The sequence below is a fragment of the Sebastes umbrosus genome, chromosome 15, assembly GCF_015220745.1.
Source record: "Sebastes umbrosus isolate fSebUmb1 chromosome 15, fSebUmb1.pri, whole genome shotgun sequence".
NCBI lineage: Eukaryota > Metazoa > Chordata > Actinopteri > Perciformes > Sebastidae > Sebastes > Sebastes umbrosus.
The window spans coordinates 14082284-14105644 of record NC_051283.1 but is presented as its reverse complement, the minus strand read 5'-3'; the positions used below and the strand labels follow the sequence as shown (position 1 = coordinate 14105644).

At 40.2% G+C, this 23361-nt stretch overlaps 1 protein-coding gene and 1 long non-coding RNA gene across 7 annotated transcripts; both read left to right on the top strand.

Annotated features, from left to right (window-relative positions):
- Nucleotides 1–738: 738 nt before the first annotated feature.
- On the top strand, nucleotides 739–23327 carry LOC119503593 (cyclic AMP-responsive element-binding protein 5-like). 6 transcript variants are annotated; one of them, XM_037795439.1, is made up of 12 exons: nucleotides 784–843; nucleotides 965–1265; nucleotides 4854–4920; nucleotides 5395–5488; nucleotides 7437–7546; nucleotides 7957–8201; nucleotides 15816–15942; nucleotides 16232–16303; nucleotides 20828–21136; nucleotides 21237–21512; nucleotides 21585–21693; nucleotides 22497–23327. In XM_037795439.1, the coding sequence occupies exons 3-12, from the start codon at nucleotides 4867–4869 to the stop codon at nucleotides 22631–22633; spliced, it is 1533 nt and encodes a 510-aa protein (XP_037651367.1). In that variant the 5' UTR covers nucleotides 784–843; nucleotides 965–1265; nucleotides 4854–4866; the 3' UTR covers nucleotides 22634–23327. The 6 variants fall into 6 exon arrangements, with proteins under 6 accessions (XP_037651366.1, XP_037651368.1, XP_037651371.1 ...); XM_037795437.1 differs by having other exon boundaries at nucleotides 965–1269; XM_037795442.1 differs by having other exon boundaries at nucleotides 965–1269; nucleotides 5348–5488.
- LOC119503594 lies at nucleotides 2679–2998 on the top strand. The gene is made up of 2 exons (XR_005210349.1): nucleotides 2679–2849; nucleotides 2958–2998. It is a non-coding gene; the product is annotated as an uncharacterized LOC119503594 (long non-coding RNA).
- Nucleotides 23328–23361: the final 34 nt, after the last annotated feature.

Sequence of the window (23361 nt, the reverse complement as noted above, 5' to 3'; positions counted from 1 at the left end):
TATTATTATTAATAATAATAATAATCATAAGTGGAATAGTATTATTATTACAATTATAATTATTATTATTAGGCCTAGTAGGCCTTCTATTTTTATTAGTAGTCCTAATAATTACGGTTTTTGTTATTATTATTATTATATTATATTATATTATATTATATTATTATTATTATTATTATTATCATCATCATCATCATCATGCTACCATTAGTTGTAGCCTATGTGAGTAGCCTGTTTAAGCACTGTAATTAGGCTAATATACTCATCATATTCTAATATCCTAATTTCTCCTCCCCTCAAGCCTGTTTATGTTTCATAATAATAACTTGTTTCTAATATAAATAGAGGCTACATAACCCTCAGAAAAGTTTTTAAACTTTGCTTTCTATTGCTTATAAATGTTGACGCATGATCCCCTCATGGATGCAGACGGTGGGACGTCCCGGTTCAGACAGACAGACAGACAGACAGACAGACTCAGAGTGGAGAGAGAGAGAGAGAAACAGAGAAACTGGGTCTCACCGCCCACCCGGTCGGTCTGCCCCGTGTCCCGTCACGTTGCTGCCGCTGCTGGTGTGTCTCTGACTCTGTCTCTGTCGGTCCACCATGCCGTCCCGGTCCGTCCCCCTACCGGCCGGTGTCCTAACCCCGCCCCCCCTCTTTAGCCCCCCTCCACCACCAGTACGGGACCGCAATGATTTAGAACTTCAGGAATCCCACGTGACGTCACCGGCAGGGTGATGTAATGCTTCTGTAAATAGACCGTATTGTAATCTCGCTCCAGTCCAACGTGGTTCCTCTCTGGAGCGCCGCTTGTGTCCACTCTCTCTCTCTACTTTGTAGGTAAGCCTATACCACAATTTACTTTCATTCACAAAAAAAAAGCTGTAGCTCAGCCTCACTTTCTGACACACTGGTCTGCTGAATTAAAACGCTCACTTCTTGTTGTTTTTACGCGCTAAAGGAAAGTTAACGGAGGGAAGTTTTTTTGGCGAGTTTACCCGGTGAAGTCTCATCACCAGGCGGACGAGGTTGAGCGCGTCTATTTGGGGGGGTGTGACAGCACTCTCCATACAGCTGTGTGTTGTTTATGACTTGAGCAGGTTGCTTTAACGGAAAGGAATACACACCGGCATGTTCTTGAGTGCGCACACCGGAGGCTGACCGACCGACTACCGGACGCTTTGCTGCCTATAATTCGATCTGAATGAGCGCTTCGATGTTGTTGACATTCATCCCATCAAACATGGCAACTTTGAGAAGTAGTAAGTAAGTAAAGTTGGTTATTTACAAGCACAGGTGGTTTTTTTAAAAGTTGTGCGTAAAAAGAGTCTGATGATTTGGCGCCCTCCTCCTCCTCCTCCAAAAATAATAATAATCCGTTTTAAATTGGCAACATGTGTTGGATTTGTTGTATTAAAGGGTGACGTCATTCCGTATTTATGTGACAGAAGGTTTTTGCTGGAAATGTGCTGAGTCTGCTCATCTTGTGTTGTGAGTGCTGAGGAAAAGAGAAGCTGTTGATGATAATCATGATTATCATCATCTATCTGTGTATTTATATCTGAAATATCAATATCGTGGGCTCAAAGAGAGGCTGTTTGAAGATAATCATGATTATCATCATCTATCTGTGTATTTATATCTGAAATATCAATATCATGGGCTCAAAGAGAGGCTGTTTGAAGATAATCATGATTATCATCATCTATCTGTGTATTTATATCTGAAATATCAATGTCGTGGCTCAAAGAGATTTAAGATTCAAGATGTTTATTGTCACGCCGGTTATACAGGTACAAACTTGTGAAATACTTTTTGCTGGGAAGCTCCATTAAAATAATAAGTTATATTACATTTACATTACAATTATAAAGAAGAAATACTTTGTACAAGGGCATATTAAGAATATATACCGGCATTTTAAGAACATATATATTAAGAACATATACAGTATATACAGTATAAGATATATTTTTGTGTGAGAAGGTGTCATATAAATTATCTATTTAAAAGTCTGATGGCCTGGGGAAAAAACGAAGAGAGGCTGCACACTGTAAAGTTAAAGCTACTCCGTCTTTTTCAACTGATTTTGTAAATCTATCTATAATGTTGTGGACACTTGCTTTGCTCATTTCCACTTTGTAATACACTCACTCACCTATGAAGTCACCTCTACTCGCAGGGGTTGGAAAATGGGGGCCGAGGCAGGTTGAAACCTGTCAGGCCTACAGTTCAGCCCTCCCACCGCCGCCTCCCACCCTCATTCCTTCTCTCTTCCATTCATTGTGTCCTCCTCCTCTCTCTCTCTCTCTCTCTCTCTCTCTCTCTCTCGCTCTCTTTCTCACTGCCACTTGCCCTTTCCATTCCTCTCTCCATCACCCTAATGTCACTCTCCAACCCCTCACGCCTCACACACACTTTCCATTTCTTATGGAAGCATGTACTTTTGCCCTCTCTCTCTCTCTCTCTCTCATCGCTCCTCTCTTTAGCTCTCACTCTTTCCCATAACATCGGGACCCACTTTACTGTCTTCTCAGCGCTTTTTCTGCTCACGCGAAAGTTTGCTTGAGGGGAAAGCAAAGTGTGTTTACCTGAAAGCCATCTGCACCTTTAATATTTCTCGATCACCTCTTCCTCCATCTTTCAGTAAACGCACCGGATTCGACTGTTATCAGGCCTTTAAATAGGCGTTATCAGTCGCTATAAGGACCATAGATGTGGGTCATTAGGGGCCTACACTATGCCTACTATGTTGTAAAAGTGAAAGTGAAACTTAAAAGTAACACGTTCTAACATGAAATTAATGAAACGTCACCTTTTGAACATAAAGAAAAAGGCTTCTTAAGGTTTAAGCAACAAAAAAAAACAGTTAGGTTTATGCAAAAAAAACAGAGGTTTATGCAACAAAACTACAACTTCTTTAGGTTTGTGCAACAAAACTACAACTTCCTTAGGTTTAGGCAACAAAACTACAACTTTTTTAGGTTTAGGCAACAAAACTACAACTTCTTTAGGTTAAGGCAAAAAAAACACTTTGTTAAGTTTAGGGAAAAACACTGTGTTTTGGGTTAAAATAACTACAAACACAACTACTCATTGTTGGTTTCACATGGGATACTAACTCCGGGTGCCTCCTCGGTGAAAACCCTGTGTTTTGGAATGGACTTGCATTTATACAGCGCTTTTCTAGTCTTCCGACCACTCAAAGCGCTTTACACTACATGTCAGCATTCATCCATTCACACACACATTCATACACTGATGGCAGAGGCTGCTAAGGTGCCAACTTTGCCCATCAGGATGTAATCTAAATCCCATTCACACCGATGGCTATGCCTTTGGGAGCAATTTGGGGGTTAAGTGTCTTGCTCAAGGACACATCGACATGTGACCCGGAGCAGCCGGGGATCGAACCACCGGCCATTCGATTGGTCAACAACCTGCTCTACCCTCTGAGCCACAGCCGTTTTGTGTCCCATCCATTGTCCCCAACCTTTACCCCTTATGGACTTTCACACTGTTTATACTACAGCGCCTGACTTCCGCTTCTGCTCCTGTCATAATTACTATGGTCGCTAGAGGTCGCTGTCGTGTTCTTCTATACCTTATTTCAGCAATCGACCATGTGAATGGATGATAAAAACTACTAATAGGTGTAGTAGGCCACTATTGACCGACATCTATGGGGCTTATAGCGACTGATAATACCTATTTAATAGCCCGACAGCAGTTTAATCGGCTGGTAAACTTGTACTATAGGAGGATGAAAAGTCAAGCAAGGGTCACCCTGTTTACCTCTCTACAACCGTGTGAATCTTTGGTGACACATGCCTGAGGCCAGGGAGTTGAAGGTGTCTTCTTTTGCTCTCAGTGGAAAATGAAGGGGTCAGCAGCAGCAGCAGCACTTCAAATAGTCATAATTACCTCCCATCACTGGCTTAATATCTCCACTGAAGAACTGAGTGGATCAAGCTTGGGTTAGCGCCGCAATGTGGGTTTATCATTGTACTCTATTCTGTGGTTGTGTTGATATTTTTACCCTATGATTACTTTATTTTTATGTTATGCACGGCAAGCGTGTATGCTTTCATCACCGCTTGTATTATTAACTGATCCTCCGATGAAAGCTTAATTGCACCGCACATGGCACTTTGCTACATAACAACCATGAAAGGTAAAGATCACGATGCCGTAAAGCTTTGATTCCCTTCTGGTGATTATTAGTAAGGAGTAATGAATAGTTAGGGAAAGCACAAACAGACTGTATTTATTATAGTACTTGTCCTAATAAAAATGACTAGCTGCAGTACACAGCAGTACAGTTGCTCTCCCGCTGGCACCAAAGGGATCATTTTCCCCCGAGATAATGTTGTGTCTGTGGGTGAGACATCCGTCATCTGTGGCATCTACCTCATTACACACCGCTTCCACAATAAAGGCGTGATAATAGGAGGATCATACAAGCTCAGTGTGTGATTTATCTAAGGGCACTCTCTCTCTCTCTGTGTAATTAAAAATATAAAAGCTGTCTGCTGAGTTAAATCATCATACAGTAACTGTGAACTGAGAGAGATACCACCGTATAAATACAATAATAATGAGGATGCAGGTAGAGCTACAACGATTCATTAGTTGACAACTGAATATCTTTGAGTTGTGGACAAAACAAGACATTTGTGGACGTTATTTAAGGCTTTGGGAAACACATTTTTTCAGCATTTTCTGACATTTTACAGATCAAACAACTAATCGATTAATCGAGGAAAATAAACAGATTAATCAACAATGAAAAGAATCGTCAGTTGCAGGCCTAGATGCAGGTTAATGTGTTCTTTCTTTCTGTTTTGTAGGCTTGTGTATGACATGAATGACAAACAGGACAGGCTTTATGTGTGCGGCGCCCCGGGCTGCTCTCAGGTCAGTTGGATACAGTATGTGTGTGTGTTACACCTACACCATAACAGCTGTAATGTCTTTTTTTTTGCAGGAAGATATATGATTATTATTATCAAATTAAATGATTAATCCTGACGGAATAAAATAAATTATTGTAGGTGAAATAGAAAAGTCAATGGACAATGTATTTCCTTGCTGATAATAATAGGATTTTCAAGATTTAAGATTTTATTTGTCACATAAAATGCAGGACTGTGCTAAAAAGGATAGTGTGCAATAAAGAACTATAAGAGTAAAATATATATATATTATAAATATATTTTTTATCATCTGGAGTGATAACTATTCTCAAATAGTCAACTGACATCAGGCCATTATGACTGATGAGTCAGCTATAAGAGGTGTCAGCTGATTTAACTGATCTTATCCCGTGTGTCATGTCATGCAGCTGCACGCATCTCTTCATATCTTTCTCACTCTGTCGGTGTGCTGCAGCGTTTCCAGTTAGAGGAGCACCTGATCATCCACGGACGCAAGCATGAGATGTCCCTCAAGTTCTCCTCCATCAAGACGGATTCGGCTTTTACAGGTGAGAGAGCACTAAAAAGAAAACCTTTTGCCTGTCTTCTATCACATCCACCAAGAGATAATATTTGTGTATCCCTCCCCGCAACTCCCCATAACCATAAATAATCTTCCTCCTTTTACACTACTTAGACATGCTATATGTCATTCAGTTCAGCTGTTGTCTGGCTGCATGTGTGTGTGTGTGGTGACCTCCTTTCAGGATCAGTGCTTGATGAAAAAATGATGACGCTACCACGTTATACAGTATGAAATCAGATAAGCTCGATACAGGCTTCTTTCCCTCAGATAGTCTGTTGCGGTGAAACAGAGCTGCTCATGTTGCAACATGCACATTATACTCCATCAGATTAGACTGAAACATACTGATAACGCCATCAGCGAAGACCAGTTTTGATTTAGAAACACAGGGAGGAGGTGAGGAGGGGTCAAAACAAACCGTCTTCAATATTTTACTCTTTTCGTTTGGATACTGGGCAAAACAATGAGGACAGGAGTGCAGGTAGGAGAGAATATTTTGTATTTATTTAACCTTTATTTAACCAGGTAGTATTCATTGAGATTAAGAATCTCTTTTGCTAGAGAGACCTGGCCAAGACAGCAGCATTTAAACAAACATTAAAGTTTCAGACGCCAATGCATAAAACAAATGCAATATAAATACATAGCATAATATCATACAAAACACATTAAAATCAAGTGTTTGAAGCCAACGTTAAAGTGAAAATATTCAGAAACACAGACAGCTCCCGATTGACTCTGCTTCTAGGTCTTTCATTAATGTTTTATATATTTATATTGTGGTAGAATTGGGTAGATACCTCAGTTTATTACGGTGTGCATCAGTGTTAGTGTGACAATAACACTATATTAGTTTACTGATTAATTAAACAAATATTTACCAATATCAGATGGACAGTTAGTGTAATTTATTACTACAGCAATGGCTTACATACCATAAATATACTACAGTGGTATTTTTCTTGATAAATCACATAATAGTTTTTTGTCTGTAAAATATCACAAAATAGCAAAAATAAAAACAATTATTTAAGTTATTTAAATTCCTCATCTTCTTCTTCTTCATTCATTCATTTTTGCCACAAGTGGATAGAAAAGGGTTGATCCTGTTTAAAGAGCTGTTAACCCAAAAATAATTGAATTATCATGGGATTTAGTGGGAAGATGATGTGTCCAAATGCTGTTTTGGATGCTTTTTGTAATTGCAAAAAGAAGACTTAGGGAAAATGGGGCTTTCAAAAACCACAGTCAAACTATATGTGTGTCCCGCATGCAACAACAAATTATAAATACTCTGGTTCTTACTACGCTGAGGCATTAAATAAAACAGGTTTGCAACTATTAAAATGCAAAAGAGACGTGTTTTTTTCAATATACTAATCCAGCTGTATGTCACATATACTGTATAAAACAATGCAATGCAAAACGAGTAGCTCCACTAAGCACAAAGCATTGTTTGTCTATTGCACCACCACAATCCAACTCATGGTCTGTCATGTCACAATGTCTGTAACCATAGAAACAGCTGTCCATCTGGACATAAACATGAGCATCATGGCATCGACCCTCTGCAGACTCTCCCTCTGCATCTCTCTCTCTCTCTCTCTCTCTCTCTCTCTCGCTGTCCTGCAGCCTGTCACGCCTCCTGCAGGAAATCTCATGTCAAAACAAAGAGCCCAGCTGACCTTTGACCCCTGCATGTTTAGACGGCTCAGAGAGACAGACTGATGTTATCACAGAGAGAGACAGAGAGCACGGTTGAGAGGAGACTTGTTTCTCCTCTTTGCATTGCAGCTTGTACGTGCGTCGATTTAGAAAGCTAAAAACAGGAGAGGACTATTGTGGCAAAAGGACAGAGATACATGAATGTTGAATGGTGATTTTTTTAATTCATCCTTTATTTTTTGTGTATTTGTACGTAATGCTTCCAGACCAGACTCCGACGCCGACCCGATTTTTGCAGAACTGTGAAGAGGTTGGTCTGTTCAAGGAGATAGAGGAAGAGTTTCTTCAAGCACAAGAAGAAGAAAAGAGCAAACAGGTACATTTCACAGAAAAAAATCCAAACTCTAAATCCAAAATCCAGTATTTGTAATTTTTTTGGCTATAGAGGTTAGATAAGAAAAAAATAATGCTGACTTTGCTGATATGGTGTTTGCCTGTGAGGTCTGTCAGCGTAGCGTTTTGAGTGACACTCCAGTGTGAGGGAGATAAAAGCAGTCAGACCCAATTAGACGACCGCAGATATCTGACCTGCTGCGAGGAAAGACACACCAGGCGATCACATTCTCCTGTGTAAATTAAACAGATAGACGTCAAACACACACACTTAAACAAATGCACACACATCAAAATCACCTCAGATCACAAAACACACACTAACTGAAAGAAGATAGTTCAAAATGGTCCCAGCTGATTGTCACTTCCACTTCTCCCCCCCACCCCCCGCAGACGCTTTCACATAATGGGCCGTCCTGTATGAACCAGCAGCATCAGCAGCTCAAACCCCAGCTTCAGCCTCAGCACCCACAACCCCAGCCGCCGCTGCACCACCCACAGACCCATCCCCTGCAGCACCCTCACTCTCATGGCCCCATGATGGGCCCCAGTTGCAGCCTGGCTGCCCAGCAAGCTCTGTCCACCTCGCAGTCTGGATCGGTCATCACCCAGGCTCCTTCCACCCTCACACACTCAGGGTGAGTACGGCTGCACACACCTGAAAGGCAAACATACACACACATACAGTTTACTATTCATCCATGCAACAGTACTTATTCCCTTCACACACATATTTCCTTTTAATGTTTCCTTTTCTCACTCTTTCTTCCTCTCCTCTAACCCTGTCTCACCCATCCTGTTTTGGAAGTATTATAACTCATTCTGTCTGGCACACACTGGCATTTCCCCCTGCATAATTTATCACCGCACTAATGAACTGAGAGAAAGGAAGAAAAAAAATCAGACATGAATTTACTGAGAGAACAAAGTCATAGCAAAAAGAGATGGAGAACCGCTGCACAACACCCACACCCTCCCTGCCACCCAAATACTGCCTCTGTTACAGACGTAGGCAAAATTGTTGGTACTCTTCCGTTAAAGAAAGAAAAACCCACAAAGGTCACTGAAATAACTTGAAACTGAGAAAAGTAATAATAAATAAAAATGTATTGAAAATTAACTAATGAAAATGAGACATTGCTTTTGAATTTTGGTTCAACAGAATCATTTTAAAAAACAAACTAATGAAACTGGCCTGGACAAAAATGATGGTACTCTTAACTTAATATTTAGTTGCACAACCTTTTGAGGCAATCACTGCAAACAAGCGATTTCTGTAACTCTCAATGAGACTTCTGCACCTGTCGACAGGTATGTTGGCCCACTCCTCGTGAGCAAACTGCTCTAGCTGTCTCAGGTTTGAAGGGTGCCTTCTCCAGACTGCATGTTTCAGCTCCTTCCACAGATGTTCAATAGGATTTAGATCCGGGCTCATAAAAGGCCACTTCAGAATAGTCCAATGTTTTGTTCTTAGCCATTCTTGGGTGTTTTTAGCTGTGTTTTGGGTCATTATCCTGTTTGAGGACCCATGACCTGCAACTGAGACCAAGCTTTCTGACACTGGGCAGCACATTTCGCTCCAGAATGCCTTGATAGTCTTGAGATTTCATTGCACCCTGCACAGATTCAAGACACCCTGTGCCAGATGCAGCAAAGCAGCCCCAGAACATAACCGAGCCTCCTCCATGTTTCACATTAGGTACAGTGTTCTTTTCTTTGGATGCTTCATTTTTGCGTCTGTGAACATAGAGCTGATGTGACTTGCCAAAAAGCTCCAGTTTTGTCTCATCTGTCCAAAGGACATTCTCCCAGAAGCTTTGTGGCTTGTCAATATGCATTTTGGCAAATTCCAGTCTCGCTTTTTTATGATTTGGTGTCCTCCTGGGTCGTCTTCCATTAAGTCCACTTTGGCTCAAACAGTGACGGATGGTGCGATCTGACACTGATGTACCTTGACCTTGGAGTTCACCTCTAATCTCTTTGGAAGTTGTTCTGGGCTCTTTGGTTACCATTCGTATTATCCGTCTCTTCGATTTGTCATCAATTTTCCTCTTGCGGCCACGTCCAGGGAGGTTGGCTACAGTCCCCTGGACCTTAAACTTCTGAATAATATATGCAGCTGTAGTCACAGGAACATCAGGCTGCTTGGAGATGGTCTTATAGCCTTTACCTTTAACATGAAGGTCTATAATGTTCTTTCTGATCTCCTGAGACAACTCTCTCCTTAGCTTTCTGTGGTCCATGTTCAGTGTGGTACACACCATGACACCAAACAGCACAGTGACTACTTTTCACCCTTTAAATAGGCAGACTGACTGATTACAAGTTTGAAGACACCTGTGATGCTAATTACAGGACACACCTTAGTTTAATATGTCCCTATGGTCAAATTATTTTCAATCTTTTCTAGGGCTACCATCATTTTTGTCTAGGCCAGTTTCATCAGTTTGTTTTTTAAAATGATTCTGTTGAACCACAATTCAAAAGCAACAGCTGATTTTCATTAGTTCATTTTCAGTAAATTTTTATTTATTATTACTTTTGTCAGTTTCAAGTTATTTCAGTGACCATTGTGGGGTTTTCTTTCTTTAACGGAAGAGTACCAACAATTTTGCCTACGTCTGTATGTCTGTTAAGACTCCAGAACCAGACTGGAGTCTCTCAGCAGCTTCCACGGCTCCCCAGTTATCTCCTAGTTCAACGGACAGATTAGAGGAGTTCCTGTCTTTCATCCGAGCAGCTCCCAGCAGCTGCTTTCCCTCTTCCTGACATTTCAACTTTCGACTTGGATTTATGTACTGTACATACAGTGTACTGTGGGTTTAATGAAAAATGTCACACCAATTTTATTTAGAGCTTGCTGTGAAAAATCGTGTTGTCATATTTTAGGTATGTCAAATTCAAATAGATTCAGTTATTCAATGATTAAAATTACTTCAGGCAATGAAAATAGTAACATTGCCGTTGATATTACAAGCAGCTCTTTAACTGTAAAACATTATTTAGTATAGATTACATATGCAACATTTATACATTCCAGTTTTACTCTAATGTGCAAATTTTGTAATTGGTAAATATCTGAAATTTTTTAGTAAGACCGTCTGTGACTGGATTAATATCCATCATATTTCTAATTATAAGTATGTATAAATTATGTTTATTTTAATTTTTTAAAAATCGAATTAAAGCTACAAGCTGTGTGCATTTCTGTGACCATCGGACACTGCACGCACAAGTTAGACGTTATTTCCTGCGTGGACTGAGTGGCACAGGACATAATGGATTGCAAATTTCGCACCACTTCCTGTGTCATTACACAATGTAAATTTCATGTAAATTGAATGATGTTTGTCACATAACGCTGACTTCCTGTTGCCAGAAGGTGGCGCTATGAGTATGAATCAATATTGCCATGTAGATGTCCTCAGGCCTGGACTGCTATGAAGTAGGTCAAGTTTGGGGCAGATTTGACCAAGTACAGTCGAGTTACAACAGTTTGTCGTTCAATGGCGAATCATGTAAATTCTCCGCCACGCCACGACAACGCCGTTTCATAAAAACTAAAATCTTTAGCAGCTTTTCATCACAAAGGTCTTCAGATTGTACTGACCAAATTTAAAGTCAATCGGGTTAAAATTTCTAGGAGGAGTTTGTCAAAGTACAGAGCCTGGAAAAGGGTAAACTTTTTCTCAAACGCTTATGCTTAAATGAACACAACTTTATTTATTGCTTACTTCGACTTCCATCATCACTTCCATTTTTACTGCCAGCTTCTTTCACTAATTGTTTATGTTTATTTGTTTAACACAAAAAGAAACATTAAATACAAATCACATGAAAGAAATATAAGTACGTGTTAAGGTTTGGAAGAATGGCTTACATAAAAAAAAAAACACACCCAAAAGAGATACAAAAGGTAACGAATCACAAGTACATTTTAAATATTAGTGTAAAAAAAATCCCCACATAAAACTAAGTGTAGGAATATAATTCAAACGAAACAACAACAAAAATGCATCGTGATTCTACTGCCATTTTCAGTACTATTTTAAATGTTTAAAATTTTCAGCTGCGAGGACACACTTGATTTTTTTTCATGAAATTTAGATTTTTGATTTTTCTGTTATATTTATCACCTAATAAATTAAAATGGGCAGTTTCACTATTAGATTTGTGACACTTTGTTAAATGTTTGTTATACATTTTATGCCTTTATTGGAGAGTAGACTCGGGCTGCAACTAACGATTATTTTCATTGTCGATTAATCCGTTGATTATTGATCAGTTATGTGGTCTATAAAATGTCATAAAATGTCAATCAGTGTTTCCCAAAGCCTAAGATGACTTCCTCAAATGTCTTGTTTTGTCCACAACTCAAATATATGCAGTTTACTGTCATAAAGGAGTAAAGAAACCAGAAAATATTCACATTTAAGAAGCAAGAATTAGAATTTAGACTTTCTCAAACTGATTAATCAATTATCAAAATAGTTGGTGATTAATTTAATAGTTACCAATTAATCGATAAATCATTGCAGCTTTTAAGTAGACAGTAGAACGGGAAATGAGAGGAGAGAGATAGAACATGCAAAAAGGTCTCTAGCCGGACTCAGATGTTTCTGAGTACATGATCAGTGCCTTAAACCCGCAGGTTACCAGGTCACATTTGTTACAGCCATAGGTGTGTTTTATATCTATATTTGTAGTACTGTCCTTAATATTTTGGAGCCTATGGAGGATTTTTAAAATCTTGTCTTTACACATACAGTAGATAATCAAAGCCTCTGTCACATCTATGCAGCTGATTAGATGAACCAAGGTACCCAAAGTAAGTCAATGACATAATAATCTCCAAACATCTGTCTCGGACCCGACAGGACAGGACAGAGGGGAGGGAGCTGACAGTTGATTATGGTCCATAAATCAGTGCCAGCTGAATCCAGACAGCATGTGAGTCGGTGAAACCAGCTAAGTGTTGCTAAATGAACCATGGATCGTGTGTCTGACTGTTTCCCCCCGTGTTTACGACCGGTTTCCATAGCGACCTGGTCTCTGAGTGTCTGGCTGTTGGCCCGGTAGAACTGTTGTGGTTACGTTAGGAAACGCTGTTTTGGTTTGTCTGTACTTTGTTGTACGCTAAACGGGCCGCATACCCCAGATTCAGTGATGACATCATTGCCAATGACCTCAGCGCGGCCACGGAGGCCCACGTTGTCCGATTGGCTGAGAGCCAGAGCGGTTAGGTCAGCACATGGCACCCCGGGTCTCTTCATCCCCCGCTGTGATCCCTGAGCTTCTCTCCTCCCCTCTCAAGCTGTCCCTTTTTTCCATATCTCTGTTTTTTCTTTCACTTTTTTCACCTCATCATAGTTTCCATCGCCGTTGCTTCACCTCAAACCTCTGTTGACACCTTTCTGCTAACACACAATAACATTTTTGATTGCTCGATTTTCATTCAGCGGATGCTTTTGTCCAGAATTTAAGTGTTGGTTTACCCAAATCACAAAACATCATTATTGTCTCACTTACTTCTAGTGGTTTAGATAGTTTAGGTTTTATGTGCCCACATTTCCACCTCTGAGATTTCTTCCTCCACCCAGTGTTGCCAGATTTGACTGACCCCGAATAGCCCATAAAGAACCTTATAGATAGATAGATAGATAGATAGATAGATTGATAGTAACTTCATTGATCCCGAGGGAAATTCAAGTTTCTAGCATCACAGTTCCATAGTGCAAAACATGTTAGTAAAAAGGCAGTAAAAAAGTTAGTAGTGCAAAGTACAACAAAAAAATATACCAGATATAAAAATACAAGGAGATGAAGAAAACTGTTAAAACTGAATATAGTGCAGGGTAACAGCTGTGATACAGGACTATTAAAAAAGTGAATATAGTGCAGAAGAGACAAAAAAAATGAATATAGTGCAGGGTAACTCCAGTAGCTTAGTCTATGAAAGTACACTGTGTTATGCTCAACAATTCATTTCTTTTTTGTAATTTTTCAAGCAAAAGTGCTATACAGTATATTCTCTGATTCCAGCTTGTCAGATTTGAGTATTTGCTGCTTTTCTCTGTATTTTGTGATAGTAAATTTAATATCTTGTTGGGGGGAAAAAAAAGCAATTTGAAGATGTCACTGTGGGCTCTGTCTATTTTGTGATTTTGTGTTTTACCGACCAAACGTTTTTGCAATTAATCAAGAATATAAATCATGACGTTTTATTAAAATAACACACACACACATGTACGCAGCTTGGTCACAAATGTACCTGCAGATGAAAATTAGCCTGTATAATTAAATCTGGCACATTAACATGATGGGCTCATGCTAAGCTCATGTTAATTAATGTGAATTGTCTCTTCTTAAATAAAATAAACATAAACATCTCGAGACAACAGTAAATTCTGTGTAAATTCTGTGGCAGAGTACGAGTGCAAGACGAAAAATGTCCAAAAAGAAATGCCTCATATGACATATTCTGTTCTAATAGTATAAGTTTAGGCAAACTCAAAACCACCACAGTCACAATAATGAGAAAATATGTCCTTTTAAAATGATATCTTGTGTTACATTAAATAGATATAGCAGACATGATCAGATGAAAGGCTTTTATCACAGAGGTATGAAGGAATAATTATTTATATAGGGGAAGAAATAGGCAGATTCAACCGCCACAATTGATAAAAAAAAGTCCCCCAAATTATCACAAACTGCCCAAAATATTAAATATTTTATATAAGATATGTGCCAAGACTTTAGTATATGTAGCATAATGCAGCCTTTTGACATTTTTAAGTGTGTATAAAGATTGTATTTATCAGTCTTATCTTTTTAACCTTTACCTGTCATGGTTTTACTGCATTGTATCACTAAGTCAAATCCCTGCACATACATTTATAATAAATAATAAAAGCGATTCTGATTCTGACTGGAGGTGAATTAAGATTGTGGTGCTCACAGCGTTTAAAAATTACTTTGAAAACGGAAACAACTCTTTCCAGAAACAGATGTCCATATTATTCTGGATAATCCACAGTACAATAGGTTTCATAGGGACTATTTCTTTTTAGCATGAAGTATTTCCAATGAAAATGGTGTCCAGCACAGTGAGGTCTGTGGATTATTCAGAGTGACAGGGACATTGTTTCTGAAAAGACACACAGCTTATAATGTAGCTTTTGGTAACACTTAATTTTACAGGTCTGTTAATTTCATGGTAATTAGCTGATAATTAGCAAGTAACCTTGACATTTCTTTGGAACTACTGCCAAATTACCCCAATATTTACCTCAAAATGTATCAAAAATTACTTTGTTTGGCTGTCTTGACTTGGGACTTGACTATGGACTTTTATTATTTATATTTCATATCTATTATAAACATTAAGCAATAATTATATTCCGCTATTTCCCAATAAGCAGTAATAAATAGCTGGTAATCTATTTAATACATTTCCAGGAAAAGAATAGAAAGTTAATTGATATGCTTTATTTCCATGTCTGCTGATAAATATATAATAATTAGCAAATAACTTATTTGAAATTTCTTAACAAAACTCCCTGAATCATTACATCAGCTACCAGGTTACATTCGTGTCGACAAAAAGTCACACAATGGTGAGATGTGTGCCTGATCAGAAGTGTTTTCTATTAGTTTAGGTTTTCCACCTCCGATGAAGAGCAGCACACAGACGCTTCTCAAGCCTAAGGGCCCTATTCTAACCATTATATGCTATTTTAGCATTTAATTATTAAATAATGTTTAAAATAATGTAATCTTTGAGGTAGAAATAAATCTTGAGGTAAATATTGGGGTAACTTGGCAGTAATTCCAAAGAAATTTCAAATAGATTACTTGCTAATTATCACCTAATTGCCATAAAATTTGCAGACCTGTAAAATTAAGTAGTTTTTTAATGCTTTGAGCATCACAAACAAAATCCAAATCACCTCAATTGTATTGGGGTGGAGGCAGAAATCTCTGAGATGGATATTCCAAAACACTCGACACAAAAAAAAGTCAGCTAGTTCGAGTAGATTTGAACCTTCTTCTATCACCCCTTCGATTCATGTCAACCATTTATCCTTCCCACATTGACCTTTTTTGTCCATCTATCTCAGCCTCACCTCCATCTGCCATTAAAGCTATAAATGTTTCAACTTGCACCTCTCTCTGAACTGGATTAGTGAAACTTTAGCTCTGTGGCATGACTTGTCCCTCTCTCTCTCTCCCTCTGTGGCTGACCACAGGCCAGTTGCCGGGTCGCTGTCCTCCCTCCTCCACATGCGGAACAGACACAGACAACCGCTGCCAGCCTCCTTACCTGGCCCCCTGCCAGACCCCGCCATGCAAGGGGCATCTGCTCAGCACATGCCCGTAAGTATGGGAGACTCACACACACATAACATTTGCGTTCAGATGCACATTATGATTTATAGATGCAGGTATAATGGCCAAAGTGGTCAAGATCCCCGAGTTAGAAATATTCATGGCTTGACAGAAAAAATCACTTCACTCTTGTGTATGAATTAATCAAAAGTGTCAAACTCCAAATGGATGTGACCTTGTTGGAAACTCTTTATATACTTGAGGTTATGTATGTGCTATAGCTTTTCCTTGTCACGGTTGAAAAGTTATTTTTGTGTCAATTTCTTTCCTTCTTCAGATAGAGAAGCAAATGTCGTGTATAATGGGGATGCCAGGTCCTGTACACAACCCCTCCTGTTCCTCACCTCAGGTACTGACCACTCATCTCCTCCGGTTATAACGTTATGCTTTATCAAAGACCGTCTTTATGAGCACACCATATATTACAGCTGGACCACTAGTGGCTTTTTGAAAACTGATACCAACGACATTGTTTTTGGATTAAAGCTGATAGTCATTTGTTAGTTTTAAAGGAATAGTTTGACATTTTGAGAAACACAATTATTTGCCTTCTGACAGAGATGGATTTATACCAATCTTAGCTTGGTTTAGCATAAAGACTGGAAACAGGGGGAAAAGCTAGCCTGGCTCTGTCAAAAGGCAACAAAGCCCGCCTACCAGCACCTCTAATGCTCATTAATTTACATGTTATACTCAATTTAATTTAATCCTTACAAAAATTGAAGTTTAAAAATGATAATGTGTTGTTTTGATCAGTGGGCAACCTCCGTCCGGGTCTGAAAAGTGAAGCCAATGCTGAAGTGCTTTAAACTTGCATTCTTTCTAATAGCCAGCAGGGGGAGACTCCTCTGGTTGCAAAATGAAGTCTGTCTTTATAGAAGTCTATGAGAAAAGGACTTCTCGCTTGATTTATTACCTCAGTAAACATTGTAAACATGAGTTTATGGTCTCAATCGTTAGTTTCAAGTCTTCTTCAATACAGCATGATGTTCATTTAGTAAGTTATGGTCCCATTTAGAGTCATATAGACGATAAAGCAGGGGATGCTTTAGAGCGTGGCTACCCTGTGATTGACAAGTCGCTAACACGGAGTTGTCTGGTCTTGGAGTTGTTTGTGTTTTCGTCTTCTAAAAATGTTTTGTTAAGCGCTCGGTTGTACTTAGCTCCACCCTCTCTTGTGCCAAAATGCTAAACTCGTGGCTTCAAAACGGCAGTCCACAAAACCAATCGGTGACGTCATGGAGACGGTACAGTCTATAGTTTTACTAGGAGCCGGACTATTTCTTGGCTTGCCCGTTGGCAGACCGTTGCTATGTATAACAGATCATCGCTATGTATAACACTGACTGTTATGTCGGACTCTGGCGGACCATTTTTGTGGCAAATTATTTATTTCTTAAATAAGTAGCCTAGTAATAAGCAGGATAATGTGCAGCTAGCGGGTCATTGTTGTGAAATAACCCCAATCAGGACGATGCAAGACCCCTCCACCCTTAACTTCTCTCCCATATCTGCGGTGGTGTTTCTATCCATCCGTAAAGAGATGCATTTCCTTGCGTTGAACACTAGGGGACGTAATCCGTAAACTAGCCTATACAAATTTATGGACACAAAACAAAACTGTGTGGAAACGAGGCTAAGCTGAGATAACTGTCTGCTGTTGCTTCATATTTGCTTACTTATATTTAACAGACAAATATGAGAGCGGTAGCAATCTTCTTATCTAATTCCCCTCCGGAAAGCGAATAAAAGTATCTCCCAAAATGTCGAACTATTTCTTTAACTTTCTATGATTTGACTATTCTCATCTCTAAATTAAAGCCACAAAACACACTCTGTCTCACATTCGGCCTTTGGCTTATTCCTTTCTAATCAGGATAGACAGGAAACAGACTGTAATTCTACACTTTAACACACACTCACACAGGTCCGCACCACAGGAAGTCACAATCTACATGCTCTCCCTGGCTTTCTTGGTTGTTTTATTTTCCTTGTGTCAACATGCTCTCCATCTCTCCCCCTTGTATATTTTACATTTCCTCTTTCTAGGTGCATGTCCTATGAATTGTTAAATATATGTGTGCTATCAAAAGCAACTTCAAAGGGAAAACTGTGAAATCGCCCCGCATCCACACACACAAACACACACGCATAGGTTATGACTTCATGTGCAGTGCTTGTATATAGAAAAGTGGTTTCAGGTTTCAGAGCTGCTCAGGTCGCAGGTTCAAATCTCTTCTTTGAACACACACTTCTTCTCCAGACCAATTTAACTTTATTCTATTGTAATTTATTCTCGTCAGGTGTTGTGTTTTGCATTCCCAAGGTGTGAAACAGGACTCTGCTTCTGTAAAAAACCACAGATGGCGTATTAACATGCCTCCGTTGTACAGTGCAGTAACTCCACACTCAGCTGAAGTGGAAAAGTAAACGTTCAACAAGTGGATCAGTGTTTCACGGACAGTTCTGTGTCTTCATTCACTGATCCCTCCAGACAGAAATATCAACGTGGTGTGTCATCCAGGCCAAGGAGACCCATGATGTAATCGCAGGCCCCAGTGTCAGGGTGTTTCTATGTAGTAAACAGAGCTGAAATACTCGTGTCCCGTCCTGTTCAGTGTGTGTGCGGCTGTGTGTGTTTGACTGGCAGCCTGGCTGGCTGGCAAAGCTGGCACAGACAGCTCGGTGACCTCATCCTTGGCACCGGCTAAATGTGCTCCCTTTTTTCGTCGTTGAATGGTTGAAGGGAGAAAAAAAAAAAAAAAACTGCTTCTTCTCTTAAAGAAATATTGTGTAACAGGGAACAGATAGCAATATAGCCAGGGAGGGAGGGAGGAGGGATGGGAGGGGGGGTGATGTCATGCTCTAAACATGACCTCTCCCTCTCTGCGTCTCCTCTGCTGAGTGTAGGAGAAAGGTGAGATGAGGTTTAATTTAGCTCTTACAGTCTGTTTAGTCAGATGATATGTGGGAATGATAAAGTGTGAAGGTATCAAGCTGCAGACTGCAGCATTTATTGGAACACATTATCCCTCTTATCTACAGTTGTTTTCACGGTTGTGGATAATTAGGAGAAAAGGCGACGATGGGCTAAGTGGGAGCTTGTGGCCGAGAGCAGTTATCGTTTTTATTTTGAGACATTTTTCTGTACGTAGAGGAGACACGGCGGCTTGTTTGACCTGAAGAGGCCTGTACTGTTAGGTAGCTTATCTGCTGTTACCAATTTAGCCGTCGTTGGGGGTCACACACACACCACACCCAGTATGACAGACGGAAAATGTTTATGTATATCCACAAGCTCTTCATATAGTATATTGTTTAGTTTAACACAACTCAAATAACCCTGTGGGGAACACAGTATTTACACATATCCGCCATCGTGTGTTTGAATATTTCTGCATTACATAAATTTGGTATCACTGTAAAGCTGAGACTCTTGTGGATCCAATGAGCCCAATTGTATTCATGTGTGATGATGTTAGTCCTCATAGTAGCCATTTCATTTTAGTGAGACCATTTTTTTTTAAATTTGACCTCACTGTATAAAATGACCTGTGGTGACCTCTAGGATAATCACAGCCTCATGAAACTTTATAGCCACAAACTAGAGACCTAGAGCATTCAGAGGATGGATGGCTTTCCTAGGTATGTTGACAATAAGGGAGTTTCTGAGCAATTTCCAGAACAGAAGCGCTCGCCATCCAATCGCTGAAAAATGCAATTCTTGCAGAAATCTCAAAATGATACCAAATCACAGCATGGCTTTTTCTATGGTGTTCCTCAAGGTCTTGGTATCTTAATGTGGTATTTTGGAGGGATTATTAATAATTTTTGTCAATTCTCGAGTGGAAAAAAATGGTTAAATTTAGCACCAAATCTGTGTAACAAATGGTATCGAGTAACGGGCCTATTATTCATTTCATTTTTGCCCTTTGGTTTTGTTAATAAATGACACTTTTTTGCACTACTCCTGTTTATCAACCTGGTTCTTCAACATCCCTTTTTAAAGTTTTCCATTGCCACCTCATCTGCCCCTTATATGGGGTGGCAGCGCCACATTAATTATTTTCTTTTTTTAAAATGACCATTATTTTTAAAAAATTACATACCAATTTAAAAAACGATCAGTGTTGGTATCGGTATCAGTATCATTAAAATTGGAACAAAAAGTATCATATCGTATTTAAAATGTTTGGAATCACCCATCGCTAGTCAGAGGCCCTCTCAGAATACAGATAGTCATAATGCGACATACATTAAAAAATGATTCAACCGGGCGTAGACAAAGGTTGGAGGAATTTGCTTTGTCCGTAGAGTCCTTCATTATTGTCAGAAGAATTGGTGTTAAAATCTGTCCTATAAAACTCAACCCCTTATCCATCTAGGCCCAGTTAAATTTATACATTCTCAGTAATGTTTAGCAACTAAATTCCACTTGCCATAAATAATGGTAAAGAAATCACCTGCAATAACCCGCTCCTATCCAGTGTTACTGGGGGCGTGCTTGGCCCTACATGTCCCAGCGTGCATCTTCCTATGTCGTCTTATACCGTGTTCACCGGCCTTTGAGACATTTGAGAGTTGAAACTGGTTGTCTGTAGCATTCCTAGAGGCCATAATAAACTCAGAAGGAATGTGCACTTTAAATGAGAGGATGTGAAATATACAAGTTATAATGAGAGTGTCAATTACTGAGGCTCCTCTGTGTTTATCTTTCTTAAAGCGACGACATGTACGACTCTTTGTCTCTGCGGGTTTAGAACCGGCTCACGGCCTTTTCAATAATAGAAAATAGATATTTGATGTTTGTCTGTTGTACACATGTGGTGAAATGTATACTTATATTGTATTTCATCTTTTTATCTCCTCTCAGAGATCCAAACAGACGCTGGGCCATCACTTCCAACAGCACCACCCGGCAATGGGCGCCATCAACAACCTTGCCGTGACATCCATGGGTCACATGATGGACATGATGTCACAGCGTCATCAGGCACCTCCGCTACAACACCACCACCATCATCCTCATCATCCGCAGCTTCAAGCTCCACCCCTCACCTTCCAGCAGCGGTGCCATGCTCCACCTCCGCCGCATCTGGGAAGCACCCACAGCCACCACGCTCAGGCTCACCAAGCGCCGCCTCCACATCTGCACCAGGGCTCGCCTCCTGCGCCAGGAGAGGTACGGATGTTTACTGATCAGCTCAGTGATGACTTACAGTATGACATACTTCTGCATTCAGGCACAGTGAGGTCACTTTCAAATTGTTTTTTGTTTGTAGTTATCACCAGTTGCACAGCAGATGCAGCCATCCCATCCATCCCACTCCCAGCATGCAGTGCAGGGAGGTAGTAGCTCCAGCAGTGGAGGAGGAGGAGGAGGAGGTGGGGGCAGCCGTCGCAGGAGGTCGGCGGAGCAGGACCCTGACGAGCGCAGGCAGAAGTTTCTGGAGCGCAACAGGGCGGCGGCCACCCGCTGCCGACAGAAGAGGAAAGTGTGGGTGTCGTCGCTGGAGAAGAAAGCTGAAGAGTTGACGCACACAAACCTGCAGCTACAGGTGGGTCACGCTCTGTGCAGACATAAGTACACACACTTCAAGGATACTTAGTAATTCTCTGTCTGCTTCCAGAACGAGGTGACGTCACTGAGGTCGGAGGTGGGTCAGCTGAAGCAGATCCTGCTCACCCACAAGGACTGTCCCGTCACTGCCCGGCAGAGAGAGACACAGGGGTACCCCAGTGAGTAAAACCCCCATACCCTGCCTGCACGCCCCGCTCTAGAAAAATCTCACCAGCTTTTCCAGATGCCTGACACCAATCATCTCCATCCACCACTGAGGGTATATTTCAGATACCTTGTATGTGCACATATGGGAATACCCCGTGGTGAGCCACCTCTCAGCACACACAGGGACCTTAAACTGTATCTCACAGAGTGCAACTGAACAGCACTTAAAACTCCGCTTTTAACCCCACAGTCTCCAAAATATTGGTACATGCACTTTTATTCCAATGGAGAGCCAATCAGGGGAAAGCACTGCACTCTCCATTCAAAGGAATGCATTTTTTTCATTTCCATTCATTCATTTAATGAACCAGACCTTGATGGTATTTGAAATACTCCGGAGTGCAACGCAATACTCTGGCGTTTTTGCCTTGCATGAAGCTAGCTCGGAACAAAAAGCAGACCATGCCCATCTTGCACTCCAGGCAGGATTAAAGTCAACAATAGTTGAACCTGTATATGACCTTAAAGGAAAGATTAAAAATACGGCACCTTGTGGCTTAAATGAAAGTTATGTTTTTTTAAGTGTTGAGCTTCAGAGAACAAAAGATGGATGCAATATTGGCATGTGTTACTTTTCTATTGTTGTCTTTTTACCTGTATGTACAGTATTCATTTGTTAAAATAAAAGAAGATATTTTCCTTTAATCTGAGCCGTAGTGGGTTTTCATTCATTTGCATGTATAAACAAACGCCGCTCACAGAAGTAACGGACAGTCCACACAAGACTTTGATTGACAGCTATCTCTGTGTCCAGCTGCAGGGGTGAGCCCAGGGAAAAGTCCCACCACGGTAGGTCCTGGGTCTCATCTGCAGGCCGTCCAACACAACAGCATCTCCACCTCCTCGACAGCCGGAAGCGACACAGGCCACGACCCCAGGCCTGGACGCTAGCCCTCGCCACGTAGAGGATTTGGTGGGACTGGATGGATGAATCCTACCAGATCTTTCTGTCATAACTTCACTAAAGTCTCACTCAGCTGTGGATCCATGTGTCTTTACATTGTAGAGGAAATACTGAACTGGAAAGGTGAATTTATAAATGAACACTGAGATATTTTTCGACATTATTATCATCTTTTTTTTCTTGGTCGGAGAGGAGACCAGAACCACATACTGATACATTTCCAGGTGCAAAAATGACCTTTTCTGAAAGCCTTGTTACAAACTGTGATGGCAACTGGATCCTTGTGTTTATTCAGAAAATGTTTCTGTTCACAGCAATCTAACCTTTGCCTGTTACCCACTGACTATGCACATACACAATCATAACATTTCTGTATCTTTTGCTCTTATATCTTGCACTAATTTAAAAAAAACAAAAACAAACAGCCTATATATTAGTTTTATATTTCACACCTTATGCCTTCTCTTTGATGCAGAAGCAGCCTGTCAAAACTATGTATTTTTCTACAAATAATTCCTAATAAGACAAAAAAAAAAAGGATTAAAATCGAATCCACGTCTGTCTTGGAAAGCCATTTAGAACATGATTGTACAGCACTTTTTTAACTGCCTTAAGACCCTAAATGACTGCACCTCATGTCTCAATCCCTGTCAGTTAATAAAAAAAACTCTTATTCTGGTATTTCTTTGTGTTTTTTATCATTTTAAAATGTTTT